This window comes from Sturnira hondurensis, unplaced genomic scaffold (assembly GCF_014824575.4).
Source record: "Sturnira hondurensis isolate 20B ecotype Veracruz unplaced genomic scaffold, ASM1482457v3 Scaffold0013190, whole genome shotgun sequence".
Lineage (NCBI taxonomy): Eukaryota > Metazoa > Chordata > Mammalia > Chiroptera > Phyllostomidae > Sturnira > Sturnira hondurensis.
The window spans coordinates 3109983-3128031 of record NW_028085821.1 but is presented as its reverse complement, the minus strand read 5'-3'; the positions used below and the strand labels follow the sequence as shown (position 1 = coordinate 3128031).

Below are 18049 nucleotides of genomic sequence, written 5' to 3'. Positions count from 1 at the left end.
ACACTCCAGCTGCATGCATACCTGTGTTCAGTGGGCTTGACCTCTGAAGCCCCACCTCCTACCTATCTCCCTCTCCCTTCCCCTCCTACAGAGACATTCCTCAGTGATTTCCTCCTGACTCACAGAGTCTTCATGCCCAGCACCCAGTTCTGCGCAGCCCTCCTGCACCAATATCCTTCCAGCCCCAGGGTGACTAGGACGCTGTGTGGAGTAGGGAGAAGGAATTGCTCTTGGCATGGCTGTGCCAAAACCTCCAAAGCACCAGCCTCATGCCGTTGCCGGGCCCAGCTTGTCAGCATCCTGCCCCGCCTTTGTGTGGTGCGAGGCTCAGTTAGATGTTGTGGTTTCCTTGACTGGTACCCACCTTCCACGCGGAGCCCGCAGGAGGCAGTGAGCAGGAGCGTAACACCTACATCTGCAACAAGAGACAGCAGATCCTGCGGCTGGTCAGCCAGTGGGTGGCCCTGTATGGCCCCATGCTCCACACTGACCCTGTGGCCAGCAGCTTTCTCCAGGTACCTGGGAGTGAGGCCGGGCTGGACAGGGCTGCTCAGGTGGACACAGCTACAGTGTCCTAGTGAATCTTGGCTCCTCCCAGAAACTCTCAGACCTGGTGAGCAGGGATGCCCGGCTCAGCAACCTGCTTCGGGAGCAGTGGCCAGAGAGGCGGCGACACCACAGGTGATGCTTTAGCCCTGAGTTCACTTAGAAACAAACATGCATGACAGGCAGTGACTCAAAATAGAGAGCACCAACTCTGGACTCAAACACGTGCCTTTAAATCCAGGCTGTACCAGTTACAGCCGTGCCGCCCTGAGCACATTGCCTGCAGCCTCCTCAGGGCTTTGGGCCTTTGTAACCTGGGTGAGCACCCGCCTCATCACACGGATGGAATGAGTTACTGCACCTTCGGGGCGCAGAGCAGTGCCTTGCACATGCGCACACCATGCCCGCGTTGCCTGCGGTAGCTCGTTGGTCTAGTCCTGCTTGTTTGAATTAGTTGTTCCCTCTGGTCCCCTTGCTGTTTGCCCTCACGTCACACACAGGGCTGTTCTCACACATCATGCCGTCATTTGTGTGTCACTGTCCTGTCCCGAGTGCACCTGCTGTTCTCACTTCCTCCATCGGGCACATGTTTATTGCCGAGCACCATCAGTGCCGGTTCCTGCCAGCCCTGCCCAGTAAATATCCCAGATGTCCCCGTGAGGACACTTACCTGAACTGGTGCCCGATCTAGCCAACCTCTGGGTCCGTTTCCCTCTTGAACTCTTTTTCCCTCCCCTGCTGGCCTGGGAAAGTCACAGGAGCTGGGGTCCCAGCTTCAGCCCCAGTTCTGCTCCTCTTCAGGTAACGTTCCCCAAGCCCGTGAAACTCAAAGCCTCGCGTGAGGGGGGGTGGGGTGGGATCCAGAGCCCCGGAAACCTCCCTGCTGCTGGCCCTGGGGTGTCCGGCCTGCAGGGGTCTCTGGCCTCCAGTCTCACCTCCCTTCTCCCTTGCTTCACAGGTTGGAGAACGGCTGTGGGAGTGTGTCTCCTCAGATAAAGGTGTCTGCTCTGACTCAGCTGCCCCCATCTCTGTCAACCCCCTCCTTCCTCCCTCTGCTCCTCTGAGGACTGCAGGGCCCCTCCTCCATCCCCCATCTCAGGCTCTGCGCGGAAGGTCTTTCCCCCACACAGACACACCCTCGGGTCGGGCTTGGCGCTCCTGTGGGCTTCGTGTGGTGCTGGGGCCAGGTCCTATGTGGACAGGGAGGTCTAAGGTCACCCCTTCACCTCACCCTCACCCTTAGAGCCAGTTAGAGGTTCCTGCCTGCGAGGTGAGACATGGTGCCTGAAGGCAGCCTCTGAGGCCCAGCGGCTCCTGGTGGCCATGCTGGGAGCCCAGAGGAAGGCAGGCCCTGCTAGGAGTTAGAGGTGGCTGGTGCTGTTCCTGGCTCGGCCCAGGGGGAGCAAAGAGGGATGAGAAGAGGTGACTGGAGCTGAGATTTGGTTGAGTAATGGTGGGAAAAGGGACTGGAAAGGTCAGTTGGGAGTGCTGCATTGGGAATAAAATCCGAGGCCTCCCCTGGGCTTTCCTAGTTGTCCCTCCCCCCTAGCCCATCACCCCTCCTCCCTGCCAAAGGTGCTTATGGGCTCCTTCTCTTCTGTGGGTGAAGCTTGTTCCCACCTCAGGGCCCGGACCTTTCTTTCTTTGGCTCTTTGCCTACCTGGATCCTTCTTGTTGTTCTGATCTCAGCCAAAATGTTGGGTTCCCAGAGAGGCCCCCTTGCATCTCTCTATTCAGAGCACCCCTCCACTGGCCGCTGTCTTCCAAGGTATCCACTATGGTTTTCTGCAAAGCATTGTCACCACGTGGAGTTGTTGTATTTGTGTAGTTGATTCTTGGCTATTAGTGTCTCTCACATCCTCCGAGACTGCTGGCTTCACGCTTGCGGGACCTTGGCCTCTGATTCCCCAGGGCTCATGGTACTCCCTGTCCTGTGGCTGGCACTCAGGAACCAGCGTGGCACGGTCCCCCTGTGCTGGGCGCTCTATTGGGAGCCTGTGATGCATTAGTGGGCTGGGAGAGCCACCCCGGCCTTAAGGGGCTTACAGTCGAGTGAGGAACACAGGTGCTGAACAATCTCACAGTGTCTAAGGGCTAAGGCAGAGTCTCTGAGAACAGGGAAGGTACTGACCGACTCAGAGTCAGGGTCAAGAGGAGTGTCCTTGGGAAGTAACTGCTGGTGCTGAGAGAGCTGCAAGGTGAGGGTGGAGGGTGAGACTGCAGGCAGGTGTGAGGGAGAGCTCTGGGGGAGGGAGTGCCAGAGGGGACAGCAGAGGAAGCCAAGGATGCGGGCAGGGGCCAGGGCATGCAGGGCCCGGTGGGCCCTGGTGAGGAGTTTGGTCCTTGTCCTCAGAGTAGTGTGAGTCGTTGGAGGTATCTGCGCCAGGGATTGACAAGGTCAGATTTGTGTTTTGCAGAGGTCAGTTAGGGAGCCTGCGCCTATCCAGCAGACAGTGATGGCCTTGCAGCCAGGTTAGGAAGCTTCATCTGGCTGTGGTCAGGCAGATTGGATGAGGAGGCAGGGAGGCCCCAGAGGGCCGATGGTGCAGGAGAAGGGCTGGGCCGTTGGAGTAGATAAGGTGTGAGGAGAGGTGGGCAGGTGGCGCTGGAGGGTTGGCCTGGGCTGGGCAGGGGGATACAGGGAGACCTGTTTTGAAGGACATGGTGACAAGCGGTGGGGAGGTGGGTGAGGCAGGGGCCGAGAGCCCAGGAGAATGGCCAGGAGGAGTGAGAGGCAGGGTGAGCCGGTGGAGCACAGATGCGGCAGGGTCCAGGAGGCATCTGAGACCAGGGCTTGGAAGAGGGTTCAGCGCTGGTGGCCTGGTTTTAAGGGTCCTTCACATGCAGATGGTGTGTGAGGCTGCCAGAGGGACTCGGGGAGAGCTCTGGGACTGGGGAGTCCGGGGCGAATCACGGTCTGGGTACGAACCGGGTCCCCCACATTCAGCTTCGAGGAGGAAGAGAGTTAGTACACGGGTTGGAAAGAACAGTTGGGAGGGCAGAGGGGCCGTGGTAGGGGGCCTGTGCCCAGCAGAAGCAGCCCCCTCAGCCCGCTGTGGTTGGGCCCAGAGGGGAGGGGCGTGGGGTTGAGAGGGCAGCTGACACAGCCCTGTGAGCGGGTAGATGTGAGATGGGGGCGAGGGAGGCGCCGGGTAGCACCCCTGGGCCCCTCAGCAGCTGTGTTGCCCTGGGCAGGTTACTTGACCTCACAGCCTGGTTTATCTGGTCTATAAAGTGGGAATAATAACAATAATAATGTTTTTATCAAAGGATTATCCTGAGTATTTAAATACTGTATTTTGCCATGTGTAATGAGCAGCCAGGTTTTTGGCCCAAACTTTCAGGAAAAAAAAAACCTTTCATTTTAGTTTTTTAATCAAGTTATTTATTTATATTTAGATACTTGTTTTTTGTATTATAAAGGAATTTTAGCATCTATTTTTGAACATATTGTGGTACAAGAAATTTTACATAATAATTACAAAACACAAGAAGAGATACAAGGTACAAGAAATGTTATGTACCAGTAACCAGTTAGTGCTACCCGTATATAATGTCCATCCTCATTTTCCCCTCAAAAATTTGGGCAAAAAAGAACATCAAAATACAGAACTTAGAGAAAGCGTGTCCTTAGTCTGGCATATAGCAAACAGCAACCTAGCAAATGGCACCAAAGGACGACAGGGAGAACACCAGCCGGGGGGCTTTCGCATCCCAACAGCTCTGGGCCTGTGTGGCGGGGGCTGACACACCGCAGAGGGGCACCCCTCCATCTCAGCCCTGCCTGCTCCATCCCTCTCGGTCCCAGGGTCTTGCCTGGCTTGGGTGCACTCAGCGAGCCAAACCCTGGGTGGTGTCCTGCGCTCCCGGTGACGAGGCCCCGCCCTGGCCCTGCACGCTCCCCTCTGTGTCCTCCCGGCCTCACCTTCTTTCCCTCTTAGGCCCGGAACATGCCTGTTTGGCTCCCTAGCCAGGACGAGCCCTTCCCCAGCAGCACCTGTACCATCCGAGTTGGGGACAAAGGTTGGTGATCTGGGCCAGCCAGGGCATGGCCCATACCCTGCTGTGGTCACCCTAGACCGCAGTGTGCCAGGCCAAGGATGGCACCCTATACTCCTTGGGGCATCAGTTCCAGGCTCTCCCTTTCCTTGGCTCAGGGCTCCCATCTGCTGTGCGTTGTGTGCTCACCCAGGCCTCTCCTTAGCACCCTTGCTTACTTACTTCCTTGGGACCCTGCCTGCTGCTGGCTGCCCTCTCTCTCCTGGGGCGGGGAAACCAAGCAGCCCCTCCCACAGCTCAGTTTGGTCTTCTTCTCCAGTCCCCTATGACATCTGCCGGCCAGACCACTCGGTGGTGACCCTACAGCTACCTGTGACAGCGTCAGTGAGAGATGTGATGGCAGCGTTGGCCCAGGAGGATGGCTGGAGCAAGGGACAGGTGCTGGTGAAGGTCAACTCTGCAGGTGGTGAGTTGTGTGTCTCAGTCAGGGGGCTCCAAGGGAGGGAGCCCCCTCAGAGCCATGCCCAGATCCCCCAGTTAGAATCATTACCATTTTTATTACCTTCATCAGTGTGATTAGGGGAGGTTGGTGATGTCTCTTCAAAGCGCTCTAAGTGTGGTGCTTAACAGCATGAGCTCTGGCACCTGCTGCCTGCATCTGATGCCAGCCCCTCGGCTCACTGTCCGTAGGTCCCTGGGCGGGGCACTTCATCTCCCTGCGCTTTGTTTCGTCATCTGTAAAACGGGCGTGGTGAGAGTGCCTGCTTCAGGGAGGAACTGTGACGACTACATGAACTCACCTGTGGCAGTGTCTAGGATGGTGTCTGGCACACCGCACCCCTTAGGTGTCAGCTGCGACTGCTGTTGTTATCATGCGTACATACTCATTTAGTCCAGTGACAGTACTATGAGACAGGTCCTTTCATCCTATTTTCAGACTAGGAAACTGAAGCGCATAGGGATTAAGTGATTTCCTCAAGCTCACACAGTGAGGGTAGCCAGCTGGTTGGGGGCTCTCAAGGAGAAGGAGGAGGGCCTGCCCCCGTTAGGGGTCCCCCAGGGGGTAGAGGCCCTACAAGGAGGGGTCTCAGTATTGGGGGTCTGACAGGAAGATGCCTTCTTGGGAAGCCCCATCCTTTAGAGGCCCCTTCACGTCCTCATGCCCATTCATCTTGTCAGTCAGCAAACGCATTTGAGGATGGGCCGGGCACCAGCAGTGTGCTGGGAGCTCGAGGTGCCGTGGCAGGGAAGATGACGCAGCTTGGTGGTTTAGAGCGTAGACCGGACTCCCAGACCCGTGTTGGAATCTGAGACCCACTGCTTACTCGGTGTGCAATCCCGGGCAGTTGTTAACCTCTCTGAGCCTCTCTCCTCGTCTGTCAACTGTGCGCTGTAACTGGACCTGTCACGCAGGTCTGCTGTGACCAGCAAATGAGGTGCTGGGTGTGAAGCACCGAGCAGGGTCTGGCACCAAGTCAGTGCTCAGAACATGGCCGCATGGGGTTTTGAGACCTGCCTTTGAGGAACTTGGGACATTTAAAAAAAACACTGTCGTCTGTGAAGGGTGCCACACAGGCCTGACAGCTGGAGCCTAGGGTAGACGAGAATTAGAGACATCCAGAGAATAATGGCAAGGAGAGGATGTAGAAAAGCAAAACCTCCCTTCAGGACTTGAGTAGAAAGGATGAAGTCACCTGTGCCTATTAGTGCTCTGGAAGCACTGCCCTCTGGTGGCCAACTGGAGAGTTGCAGTTGCCCAAAGCCAACATGTATTGGCACCTTGTCAGGAACCAGTATTTTATTACAAACCCCTTGCACTGTGTGTATTTGCTTATAAGTCATACACATGAATTCCTACACTAAGGGTATGTAATTATAAAGTGGTACACAAAACACAGTTGTAAAACAGATGAGGAAAAAATAAGTTTAAAGTAGAAGAGCTAATATTTTTTCCTGGACAAATGGATGGCAAAGCCTACCTTACTTTGGAAGCTACTGGTCCAGGGACTGAGGACTCAAACACGACTTAAAGCACAGTCCCAGTCCACGTGAGCGGATGAAAGTCAACACCAAGCCTTACCCTCCTTTCTCAGTTTTCATAGGGCTATGAAAGGTATCATACTTCTGGCCAGTACTTACATAACTCATTTCATCGGACTGTGCCTAGTCAGGGAGTCTTATTGTCTCCATTTGATGAAGGAGGAAACTGAGGCTCAGGGTGATTCCCACCTTGCCCAAGGTCTGCCTGTCTCACTAAGCGTCCTCTTTCATCGTCCTCAGCTGTGCTACCCTGGGCACGTGCGCCTGTGTGTTCAGAGCACTGGCCTGGGACTCTAACCCCAATCCTGGGAGAAGAACCTCCAAGCCCCCAGTAGGCCCACTACCCGGCCTCCAGCTGCTCCCTGGCCCTGCTCCCTGTTCCCGCGCAGTGCAGCCTCTGCTCTCTTTGCAGATGCCATTGGCCTGCAGCCAGATGCCCGTGGTGTGGCCACATCCCTGGGGCTCAACGAACGGCTCTTTGTTGTCAACCCACAGGAAGTGCATAAGCTGGTAGGAATAGGCAGGGTGCCAGGACCCAGGGACCATCTGTGTCTTGGGGGTGGTAAGGACAGGTGCAGAGGGAGGGTCACAGAGAAGAGGGAGGGGGCCCGGTCTGGCTGCTGCTGGACCTGAAGGGGCAATAGGAAGAGTGGGCCTCAGCTGATGGGGTATTCCAAAGGATGGGGGTGGGGACAGCTGGTTGGGGGCTCTCAAGGAGAAGGAGGAAGGCCTGCCCCCATTAGGGGTTCCCCAGGGGGTAGAGGCCCTACAAGGAGGGGTCTCAGTATTGGGGATCTGTCAGGAAGATGCCTTCTTGGGAAGTCCCATCCTTTAGAGACCCCTTTGCTCCCTCAGCACCCCTGCCCATACCAACACTCTTCTGATCCTGGGTACAGAGCTCCCCCAAATTCTTTCCTCCCACCTGATCCCTTTGCTCTGGATCCCTTGGGCAGCCCTCTGAGTACTCTCCCACCTGCAGACCCCACATCCTGAGCAGCTGGGGCCCGCTGTGGGCTCTGCCGAGGGGCTGGACCTGGTGAGTGCCAAGGACCTGGCAGGCCAGCTGACAGACCACGATTGGAACCTCTTCAACAGTATCCACCAGGTACAGGGACAGAGCTGAGGGGTGGACAACAGGGGGTGGGGCTCCCCACCTGACATTTGCTTATCTTTAGTGCTACCCCCCACCCAGGTGGAACTGATCTACTATGTGCTGGGCCCCCAGCATCTGCGGGACGTCACCACCGCCAACCTGGAGCGGTTCATGCGCCGCTTCAACGAGCTGCAGTACTGGGTGGCCACAGAGCTGTGTCTCTGCCCCATACCCGGCCCGCGGGCCCAGCTGCTCAGGAAGTTCATCAAGCTGGCAGCCCAGTGCGTGCCTGTGGGGTCTGTGGGAGGTGTGGCAGAGGCCCTAGGCCACTTTTTCTTAATTGTGCCCCCATCCTGTCCCTGGTCAGTATGTTGCCAAATCTGCCACCCCCTGGTCCCCTGGAGCCTCTGCTTCCCCACCCCATCCAGCTCCAGTCCCCCCACAAAGGCTGCGCTGGCCGGGCCTGCCAGGGTCTGGGTGGGTCCCGGGCCTGGATGTTGTCTTGATGTGGGGCTCTGTGGGTGTGGCTGTTTCTCCTGAGGCTCTCTGGTTTTTCTGCTGACAGCCTCAAGGAACAAAAGAACCTCAATTCCTTCTTTGCGGTCATGTTTGGCCTCAGCAACTCAGCCATCAGCCGCCTGGCCCAAACCTGGGAGGTAGGTGTGACCTGGAAGGGGAGGCCGGGTGCCCTCTCCCCCATGACTCAGTCCTAAGGTCCGGCAGCAAGCCCATCCTGGGAGTCCTGGTGGGGACAGGGCTCCTACCCCAGAGCAGTGACGTCTCCATCAACCTCCCCTTTGCAGCGGCTGCCCCACAAAATCCGGAAGCTGTACTCAGCCCTTGAGAGGCTTCTGGTAAGTACTGGGCCTCAGCTCGTCCAGGGCCTGGTTCCCTCTGAATATGTTCAGGGAGCCGGTGTTTAGCATCATGGTGGCGGAACATAGAGTGTTACACCCTTCAGCATGTGTAGGTACTGGGGGGCACCTTTGCTGTGGCTCTGAGTCCTGTGTGAAGACGAGGACAGGCACACGCAGTGTCCGACCCCAGGTCTGAGCTGCAAGGGGGGCAGTAGGGAGGTGCTGGGCCCCTGCTGACTCGCCGCAAGCCTCCGACGCAAGCCCCAGCACCTGCACCCTCCCCCGCAGTGTGCCAGGGCCGGTCAGTGGGCCCTCGGGACATTCCGGGCGCCTGTGGGCCAGACGAGGCCAAAAGATGAGGAGGGAGTTGAGGAGTTGAACTTCCGCCGCCAGGAACCGTTGGGGGTTTTGGGAGTGTTTGACGGCGTTTGAGAGAACGGGCACAGAGGTGTTTTCCTTTATCAGGATGGCTCTTGGAGCTCCTGAGAAAGAAAATTCACCTCTCGGGGCTCAAGAGGTTCAGAGGAACTTGCCTGCTGGGGGAGGGGGCGGTGGACAGAGAGACACAGAAAGAGAGAGACATACACTCACAGAGGGACAGAGAGAGAGATCTGTGGAAACTCGGGACCCCTGTCACTGCTGGCCATGAAGTTTCCCTGGGGGCTCATTGGAAGCCAGGCAGCCTCGGGCACACGCAGCCTCTCCGTAGAGCCCGCCTTGGTGAGAGCTGGGGCTGGGGAGGAGCTGGGCCCCAGCGGGGACAGGCACGTGGCTCTTTTTGATGGGCGAGGCATTGAGCCGTGTTGTGTGTGGTGGGTTATGGAGTGGGGGACCCCTGTCTCACTGACTGCTTCCCTCCCAGGACCCCTCCTGGAACCACCGAGTGTACCGACTGGCCCTCACAAAGCTCTCCCCTCCCGTCATTCCCTTCATGCCCCTTCTCCTCAAAGGTAAGGCCTCCGGCCTGCTATTCATTCCTGTGTCTGTCTGTACGTCCACCCAACCCTCTCTGAGTAATTCCAATGTGCTGATGCCTGGGGTGGGGGCACAGAGTTGAAGTAGGTGTTCACAGGCCAGAAGCAGAGTGAGGACATGAAGACAGATATTGGTGACATTGAATGGCCCATGATATGAGGCCTGAGAGATACAAGGAGATACTCCAGGAGGTTGGAGGGGAGCCAGAGGGAGAGGGCTGTGTGGGGGTGGGCCAGGCCCTTCCCCTTTCCTGGGCTGCTGAGAGGGGAAGGTGTTTGGAGACCTCTGGGCAAAATCTGTTTCTTTGCAGACATGACCTTTATCCATGAGGGAAATCACACCCTGGTGGAGAATCTCATCAACTTTGAGAAGATGGTGAGTTCAGGGAGAGTAGTTGTTCACTACTGGAGTGGGTTGGGGCACATGACTATGACCTTGGAAGGGAGCAGGGCATGGGAAATGGTCTGCAGTTATTAATAATATGAATGAGAGTACTTATGTTAACATAGCATGCCTAACCCCATTGTGTCCGGGAGGGCCTGCTCTGTGGGGGGGTGCTGGGGCGGCAGCCTCCACAATCTCACCATTCAAGGGGAGCCCCTCCTAGGCCCCTTCCTCTGGGACCCCTTTCTGACCCTCGTTCTTCTTCCCACTTCCTGGTCCCTGCTGGGCCTCTGCCTGTGTGAAGGAGAAGTAGACATGACCCCCTCTTATAGCTTCTTAGTCTCTGGGTGCACCCCGCTCAAAGGGAGTTCGGGTCCCCAGCTGCTTCACAGGCCAGGCCAGGCCAGGCCAGGGCTCTGCCCTCAGGCCAAGCCCCGTGTCCCTGCTCTGTCCGCAGAGAATGATGGCCAGAGCTGTGCGGATGCTGCACCACTGCCGAAGCCACAGCTACGGTGAGAAGGCTGTCTCCCTGGGTAGGGCCCCCCCACAGCTTCCGCTGTGGGGCTTGACTCTGTCTCCCTGACTCCCACCTCTCCCCCCGCCCAGTCCCTCTCTCACCGCTCAGAAGCCGCGTCTCGCACCTCCATGAGGACGGCCAGATAGCAAGGATTTCCACATGTAAGTGGGGGCAGGGTGGGTGCTGATGAGTTAGCCGTGACTGGCATGCATAGGTGCTTGCATGCATGATACATGTATGATACACACTGATTACCATGCCTCAGAGAGTAGCTGGACTGTCACCCCAGTTTAAAGGTGTGCAAATGGGCTTGGGTCTTAAAGTAACTTGCAGAAGGCCACACTGGTTATGCAGAGAGCCAGCTGGCTTCCCACGTGCATTGTAAAAACGGGCCCTCAGTTGCATGAAATGGGATTAACCTTCGCCACAGTGCGAGCCACCCTGTTACCACTGGCCCTTTGTTTTACCTCACGTGCACGTCTATTCTGAGTGTGTCAGGAACATTCTTGGACCCAGCCCACGCACGAGCATGTTGACATGCTGCCTCACTCTGTGTGACGTTCCCCTCTCCTGTCCCCTGGCCTCTCCGCCCATGCTCACTACGATCCTGAATTTGGAGTTACTTGTTTTCTTGTTTTCATAAATATACATATACACATGTATATCTTTAATGCCTCATTTGTATATGTGTGTGTGTGTATGTATACGTATATATGACAATAAAAAATTCTTTAGTTTTAGTTGTTTTTGAACTTCGTAAAAGAGGTATTATTGTACTATGTGTACTCTTGGGGTGGGGGTGAGGGCAGCAGCCTTCAGGACCGGCGGTGGGAAATGGCAGGGTGGATGGCGGAGGGCGAGAGGGCCGGTTTGCTCCTTGGAGGGGCAGGGGATGGCCTCTACAAGGGCTGTCTGTGCTCTCCTTGAACTGACCCCCCTCCCCCACCCATTCCACCAGGCTCGGAGCAGTCCCTGGGCACCCGGAGTCCCAGCAGCACCTGGGCCTATGTCCAACAGCTGAAGGTCATTGACAACCAGCGGGAACTGTCCCGCCTCTCCCGGGAGCTGGAGCCATGAGGAGGGGCTGGGCTGGAGCAGCAGGCACTTCCCGCCTGGAAAGCCAGGGCACGCCCGGGCCAAGGGGCCCACAGGCTGGCCACAGCTGGGCAGGGCTCTCCGAGAAGCGGACTTGAGGCCCTGGATCTGGCAGCGCGGAGGCAGCTGTCCCCTGTGATGACTGTCGGCCAAGGAGGACCTCAGAGTGGAATGAGCAGGGCCCGTGCCGAGGAATGGGGGGCAGAGAGACCCTGGAGTGGGTGGGAGAGCAGAGCAGGCGCCAGGACTCTGTGTTCAATAGAGCGCTCTCCACACCAGGCTTTTTCTGGATTCTGTGCTCATGGCTTTGTTGTCTGGCCGTCTCCTGGCCCCGGGGGTTTGTCTCCACGAGTGTGGCATGTGTGTGGCAGGGGTGGGGCCGGGCGTGGGGAGGGCTGGTCCTGCTTTTCTTTCCACAGCATAGGAGATAAACAGTTGGGTGTGGTCGAGGCTGTTTGTTCTGGAGCGGTGGTCCCTGAAGAGCCTTATTGTTACCCTGAATTAACAGATGCCTGTGTTCTGAGCCCAGCCCTGTGGGGGTGTGGCCAAGAAGCCCCGGAGCTGAGGAGGAGGTGCTGTGCACACCCTGGAGTGGACCCAGAGAGGCTGACGGAGCAACTCCACAGCCCGAGTGTGGTCTCCGGGACCCAAGCAGGGCTCCCAGGTGGCCGACTGCAGTCCAGATCCACCCCCCTTCCCCCCTCCCCGCCCCCCGCCCCGGCCACGGCACCTGCTGGAGCCTGGAGCCCCTGTCATCCGCTGGCCAGGGAAGCCCTCAGCTCCTGATGGGGGTCTGAGAAGACTGACAGCTCGGCTACAACTCTCTCCTCCCACTGCCTCCACTCCTGTCGATTGGCCTGGAGCTCATCCTGGCCTGTCCCCAGGTGCTCACAGCGAATCAAGGTCTCCGGGGAGGGGTCGGTGGGGGGGACAGTGTCAGAGAGGATGCGGAGGCATAGGCTTCTGTGGGGAGTCCATCCCTTGCTGAGGCCTCAGAGGCTTTCAGGAAGTCAGGAGTTCTCATCAGTGGTGAGAATGGTCCCAGCAGGCTCTATCAGCATTAAGTCCTATTTTCAGCATGTCCCTTGGGAACCAGTTACTGGGAGGACCCCCGGTGGCCCTGGGCCTTGGGGGGGGGAGGTGGTGCAATGTGAGTCCACGAGGGACCTCTTGGCCTTGGGAGTGAGCCTGGGGTAGGTGTGGAGCAGCAGGCTCCAGGGCCCGTAGAGGAAGTCGGCCCTGCACTTGCTCAGCAGGTACATCTGCCAGGGCTCGGGCTGGACACGCCCCACCTCCCCTCACCCCTACACTGCCAGACCTCTCATCTCCGTGCTCACGGATGCGTTCAAGCTGCTTCCAGAAAGTGTCAGAACCCTTAGCAGGAGGCAGCACAACTGGGGTTAAACCTCAGGTTTCCAAGTGCATCTGAGTGAGTCCATGAACGGTCCTCTGTCTCTGTTTTTCCATCTGTAAGATGGCTGTGATCTCAGTCCAGTTCTTAGTGACAAACCAGTCAAACTGCAGCTCTGCCCCCACAGCCAACGTGACAGCTGGGGGCAGTCCCGTGTCCTCAGCCTGACGGACGGGTAGCATCGCCTCGGGTGAAGCCAGGCAGAGCCCACTCCCCAGGGAGGACCTGGGCTGAAGCAGGTGGTGGGGAAACCAGTTCCCTTGTCCACAGAGGACCACTGGGCATAGAAGCTTCTACAGCTGAGTAATCAGGACAAGGCTGAGCCTCAGTCTTGGTGAGTCAGGACTCCCAACGGCTTTCTCCTCTTCTAAACACATTGTCAGGATTTAGGCATGACCACGGCCTGCCACAGCCCGTCCCCACCCTCTCAGACTCAAGGGAGACCAGCCCTGTGCAATGGGCCATGCCTGGTGGGGGCCGACATCCCCATCAGTGTTTCTCCTTTCATCCGTGGTCACACCTGGTCCCTACAGGACTTTGGTGACTTGTGAGTCTCCCTACAGCCTAGGCTGCCTGTCAGCTTCCCAGCTGCTCGTCTCTTGCACAGGACCCCTCTGAGCCTGGTGGGAGAGGCCTTGCCAGGAGAACAGTGCCCGGGGTGGCAGGGGGACAAAGACTTGGAGTGACAGGCCCCAGTGACTGGGCTGTGTCACCGCAGAGGAGGGAGAGGCTCTAGATCACAGTGACTCTAGCTCTGAGGGGTGTAGCCTTCTGTTCCCCTGACTGCCCAGGAGCGGGGTGGGTGGGGCATCCTGGCAGCCGGAGCTGTGTGGGCAGGGGATGGGCTCCCAGCCTCAGGAGAGCCGTGATGGGAGGAGGAATCCATGGGATGGCTGGGAGAAGGAAGTGTGAGATCAAGCCTTTAAAAAACCCCTCTACCTAAAGGAGCAGAGAGGTGATGTGTGTGCCTCACAGGGGAGAACAGAACGGAAGGGGGCCATTCTTCCTCCAAGTACACACATACTCCTACCCACCCCTAGCCCTTATCCTTAGCTTCCCTGTGCAAGTCTGAGGCAGGCTGGAGGCCAGGTCAGGACTCTAAATTGTGGGGTGCATACCAGGGAGGCACAGGCCTCCAGCAGGCCGAGCAGGATCTGGCAAAGGAGTAGGGAGCCCAGCCCTCCGGCGCCTCTCCCTGGGAGCCAGCCCCCCTTCTCTCCCCAGCCCCACCTGAGCTGGTGATCTAGCACCCTCCACCCGACCGCAGTCGGCCAGCCGTGGGGGGTGGCGGCTGCCTGCAGTTAGAGCTCATAGTTGGGGAGAGGAGCCTCGATTTGCTTTCACACTCTGCTGGCCATTGTTTTCCCAGCAACCCTGGCTCTCTGGCTGCTGCGCTTCCCAAGTTGCAAGGATTAAGCTTCTTAGTATACTTGTAGCTCTTATTCCCAGTACAGTCATACATACCCCAGTGCTCACTGGCTTCAGAACTTGTCAAACTCGCATTTTGCTGAGAAAAAGTATTTCTCACTCGGTGTTTGCTTGGACTCGTACTCGATAGAACCTGTGAGTCACGATGCCGCCCCACAAAAGAAAATGCTTCATCATTTGCTTACTCGTGGGTTTTGGACTTATCACGAGTTCCAGAGTGAATTAACGACTGGTACCGAGGCACTGCCATACTTACCATGGTGATTGATTTGAATGGTTTTTATTCTTTTTAACACTTTCACTTCTATTATTTTGACCCTGATGATAGGGTAGGTAATTTTACCCTTGTTTACAGTCAAGGAAACTGAGGCACAGAAAGATTTGCCTAAGGTTACGTTACTGGTTGATGACGGGGTGGCCTGGTAAAAGCTGGGTGGGTTTCAGCCATGCCCACGCCATGGGCCTGCTTGTCCATAACCTTTCCTCGTGCCCCCAGGCCTCCCCAGCTGTGGTCTCCCCAAACCCCAACATTTCAGAGCCCCAGGCATATAAAGTCCTCTTGTCCTTCCACCCTCCCTCTCTCCATTTTGAAATACTATGGGCCTGGCAGAGGCTCTGAATGAGGCGGGCAGTCCTGGCCCCTCAGGGAGCAGACCCTCCCCAGCCATGTAATGGATGCAGAACACGGCCGTCAGAGGGACAAGATGCCTCGGAGGGCAAGTCCAGAGAGGTGGGTGCCTCGGGTTGCAGGGCCTCACTGCTCACCCCCAAGCATTTAGGTGTATGGCTGCTCCCACGTTGGAATGCAGCACACAGCCCTAGTCCCGGCCACTTCTGCCCCTCCCACCCACCCAGAGCCCTGCGTACCAGACTGCAAAGCTCTGCCTCCCAGAGTTGGGGGTGCCCTCAGCTCCCCACTGGTATACACCCGTGTCCCAAGCATCCAATCCAGTGGCTGGCGCAAAATCTCTGACCTGGCAGTTGCTGCTCCTCCCTCTCTTCCACGGACATGTAGGCCAGAATGTGAACGCACTTCCAAAATGTGTCCTGATACCTGACCCCTACGCGGAGTTCTGGGCTTCTCACTCATCTGCCAGGGCCGTAGTATTTCGATATAAACTAGTCTATGGGCATTCAGTCCTGTCCAGTTGCCCCAGGCACCCCTCCCTGAGGTTCTGGACTCTCCAAGGCCTGACCTCGCCTTCTGCTGCCCAGCCTGACAGGGCACCTGAGGGTGAAGGGGCTTTCTTCCCGGGGGACAGGTGGCTGCTGTCCCTCCCAGTGAAGATGATGACACCAGGCCACTCCAAGAAGCTGTGCTTTGAGAGCTCCGAGCCTGACTCAGCTACGCTCAGAGAGTTCTCTCCCATGCCTGGGGCCTTCCTGCGGCACACAGCCTTAATGGGGCCACAGGAGGCTGCTGCTGGTGATAGGAGATGGAATGCTGAGGCAGGAGCCTGTGTCCTGTGACCCCCGAGAGAAAGAAGGAGGCTGGGCTCAGGGCCCAGGTCCACCTTTTTTTTTTTTTTTTTTTGAGAAAGTTTGAGATGCTGGTGGCTTGTGCGTGTTTAGACTGATGAGCATGGACCCTGGGCCAGGGACCTGGACACTTCGGGCCTTGTCTGACTCCGTCTGTCATGCTCTCGGCCCTTGGGAAGTGCCCTAGGCCTGTTTTCAGGCTGGGATGTGAGTCGAGGGCAGCCAGAGCGGTTTCCAGGGTGCTGGGTGGAGGAGAGTGCAGGCTTTCCTGGCCCTCAGAGGACTCAGCCAGCAGAGGGGTGGAGGTGACATTTTGTTAGGGCCATGACAGCAGGACATTTTAAGCTTATTCTGCCTTCCAGAAAAGTGCTGTGCAAACCAGAGTTAGGCGGCACCGGCGTGAGTCAGGGTGGTCCTCCCACAGGGAGCGGTGTGGGGGGTGGAGGAGCTGGGGCTCAGCAGTCACATGGCCTTGGGCAGGTCCCTCTCACTCCCTGGGCCTCAGTTTTCCTACTTATAAACAGGTTTGGACTGGGAGCGTTTGGGGATGTGCTCCTGCCATCTGTGTCTTAGGCAGCCCAAGGCATCAGAACAGGTGGGAGAACACAGACTGCCCTCGGTCATGAGGCCGGGACCCCTCCAAGCATCTTCCCAGCAGTGGCCTCCAGCTAGACTGCCCTCAGGATGGGGAGCTGGCAGCAAACACTGTTTTATTAGAAGGGTCCTCAGAGAGGTTCCGTCCTTCCCCATTGCCTCCGTAGCTGGCCGAGTCCCCCTTGTCTGTGGAAGGCCCCTGTTGTGTAAGTATATGACTTGGGAGGATTCTAAGGGGCAGAAAAGGAAAGAAAGAGCCTGAGGCAATGGCATTAGGGGAGTCATCATGACCCGGGGCAAGGGGCAAGGTCCAGAGTTTTCCTTAGCACATATTGCAGTGGCCCTGGAACGCAGAGCACGCCCTACCCCTAAGGGAGAGGGGTAGGTGGCCAGCTCTATCTCCTCAACTTCGCTGGGCTGGGCCCTGCAGGGTCAAAACCTGTGTGCTGGAGGGAGGCTGGACTCTGGTGGCCCACAGAGGACGTTAGCCTCCTCCGTTTCTCCTCCCTCTTGGTCCTTGGCTGTTGCTAATCTCATCATATAAAGCAAACGGTGCAGGAGGCTGGAGCCCCGTTGAAGCTCTTGGCTTCCTGTAAAGCAGGACTCAGTTTCCTGGAAAGTAGGTGGTTACCTTTGGCGAGCTAGACAGTGTAGGTCATTAATGAGTCACCCGTAGGACTCAAAACAGTTTCTAATGCACATTTGTTTTTGGAATAAAAAAATCAAATTATGGAGAGGTTCAAGAAGCTGCCACTTTGTGTCTCTGTTTTATTTATTTTTATTTTTTAAAGATTTTATTTATTTATCTTTAAAGGAGAAGGGAAGGAGAGAAGGAGAGAAACATCAATGTATGGTTGCCTCCCGTGCATCCCCCGCTGGGAACTGGCCTGCAACCCAGGCATGTACCCTGACTGGGAACCGAACCGTGATTGTGTGGTTCACAGGCCCGCGCTCAATTCACTGAGCTATGCCAGCCAGGGCTGTATCTCTGTTTTAAATGTCATTTTTCCAAGGAGTACTTTCCTAATTACCCATCTAAATTAGGTTTTCTGTGGCCTTGTTTTTTTGTTTTAATATACACTTACCTGGTCTTTTTATGTACCGTGCATTTGTTTAAAGAACTTTGCAAGTATTAACTCACTCAATCTTCACAAAAGTCTTGTAAAATAGCTTCACTAGCTCTAGTTTAAGTTGCAGGGGAAACTGAGGCATAGAGGTCAGGAATATTGCCCAGGGTTGAGATGAACAGCTGGTGAGCGGGAGAGCTAGGATTTGAACCCAGGCAGTCTGGTGCTAGAACCTGTGGTCTCAGCACTGTGCCCTACTGCCCCAGTCACAGAGTTCAGTGTACTTGGCCCATCCTCTCTGCCCTGCTTCGACGCTGAGCTCCTTGCCTTTGCATCCACTTGGCTTAGCACAGTCCAGTGAGTGAACAAGTGAATGAGAAAGGAGGAAATTGCCCACAATCCAACTACCTTAGCACACTAATTACAATAATTTTGACAGATTGTAGATCTTCAGACCATGGGTCAGGAATGGCTCCCGCCAGGGTGTCCTGTCATCATCTTTGTGAGGAGAGCAGCTGGCTGTGCCAACACACCTGGGGCGAGTGACCAGGGAGGTGCCTCGCC

General features: G+C 56.7%; 1 protein-coding gene and 1 long non-coding RNA gene across 3 annotated transcripts in view; one reads left to right on the top strand and one right to left on the bottom strand.

The window, feature by feature from the left end:
- RAPGEF3 (Rap guanine nucleotide exchange factor 3) overlaps nucleotides 1-11797 on the top strand; it is a 24361-nt gene extending 12564 nt beyond the window's left edge. For both annotated transcript variants that reach the window (XM_037061117.1, XM_037061116.1), the window contains 16 exons: nucleotides 92-170; nucleotides 365-515; nucleotides 599-681; nucleotides 1505-1544; nucleotides 4488-4569; nucleotides 4865-5011; nucleotides 6998-7095; nucleotides 7565-7690; nucleotides 7778-7959; nucleotides 8244-8334; nucleotides 8482-8532; nucleotides 9398-9485; nucleotides 9821-9885; nucleotides 10352-10406; nucleotides 10501-10572; nucleotides 11370-11797. In XM_037061117.1, coding sequence (XP_036917012.1) covers nucleotides 92-170; nucleotides 365-515; nucleotides 599-681; nucleotides 1505-1544; nucleotides 4488-4569; nucleotides 4865-5011; nucleotides 6998-7095; nucleotides 7565-7690; nucleotides 7778-7959; nucleotides 8244-8334; nucleotides 8482-8532; nucleotides 9398-9485; nucleotides 9821-9885; nucleotides 10352-10406; nucleotides 10501-10572; nucleotides 11370-11488 — 1529 coding nt within the window. In that variant the 3' untranslated portion in view covers nucleotides 11489-11797. The remainder of the gene's footprint in view (nucleotides 1-91; nucleotides 171-364; nucleotides 516-598; nucleotides 682-1504; nucleotides 1545-4487; nucleotides 4570-4864; nucleotides 5012-6997; nucleotides 7096-7564; nucleotides 7691-7777; nucleotides 7960-8243; nucleotides 8335-8481; nucleotides 8533-9397; nucleotides 9486-9820; nucleotides 9886-10351; nucleotides 10407-10500; nucleotides 10573-11369) is intronic.
- Nucleotides 4319-18049, bottom strand: part of LOC118997446 (uncharacterized) — a 22763-nt gene continuing 9032 nt past the window's right edge. Inside the window, exons 2-3 of the long non-coding RNA XR_005068670.1 lie at nucleotides 10667-10671; nucleotides 4319-4404 (exon numbers count right to left, since the gene is read on the bottom strand). This is a non-coding gene — a long non-coding RNA (uncharacterized LOC118997446). The remainder of the gene's footprint in view (nucleotides 4405-10666; nucleotides 10672-18049) is intronic.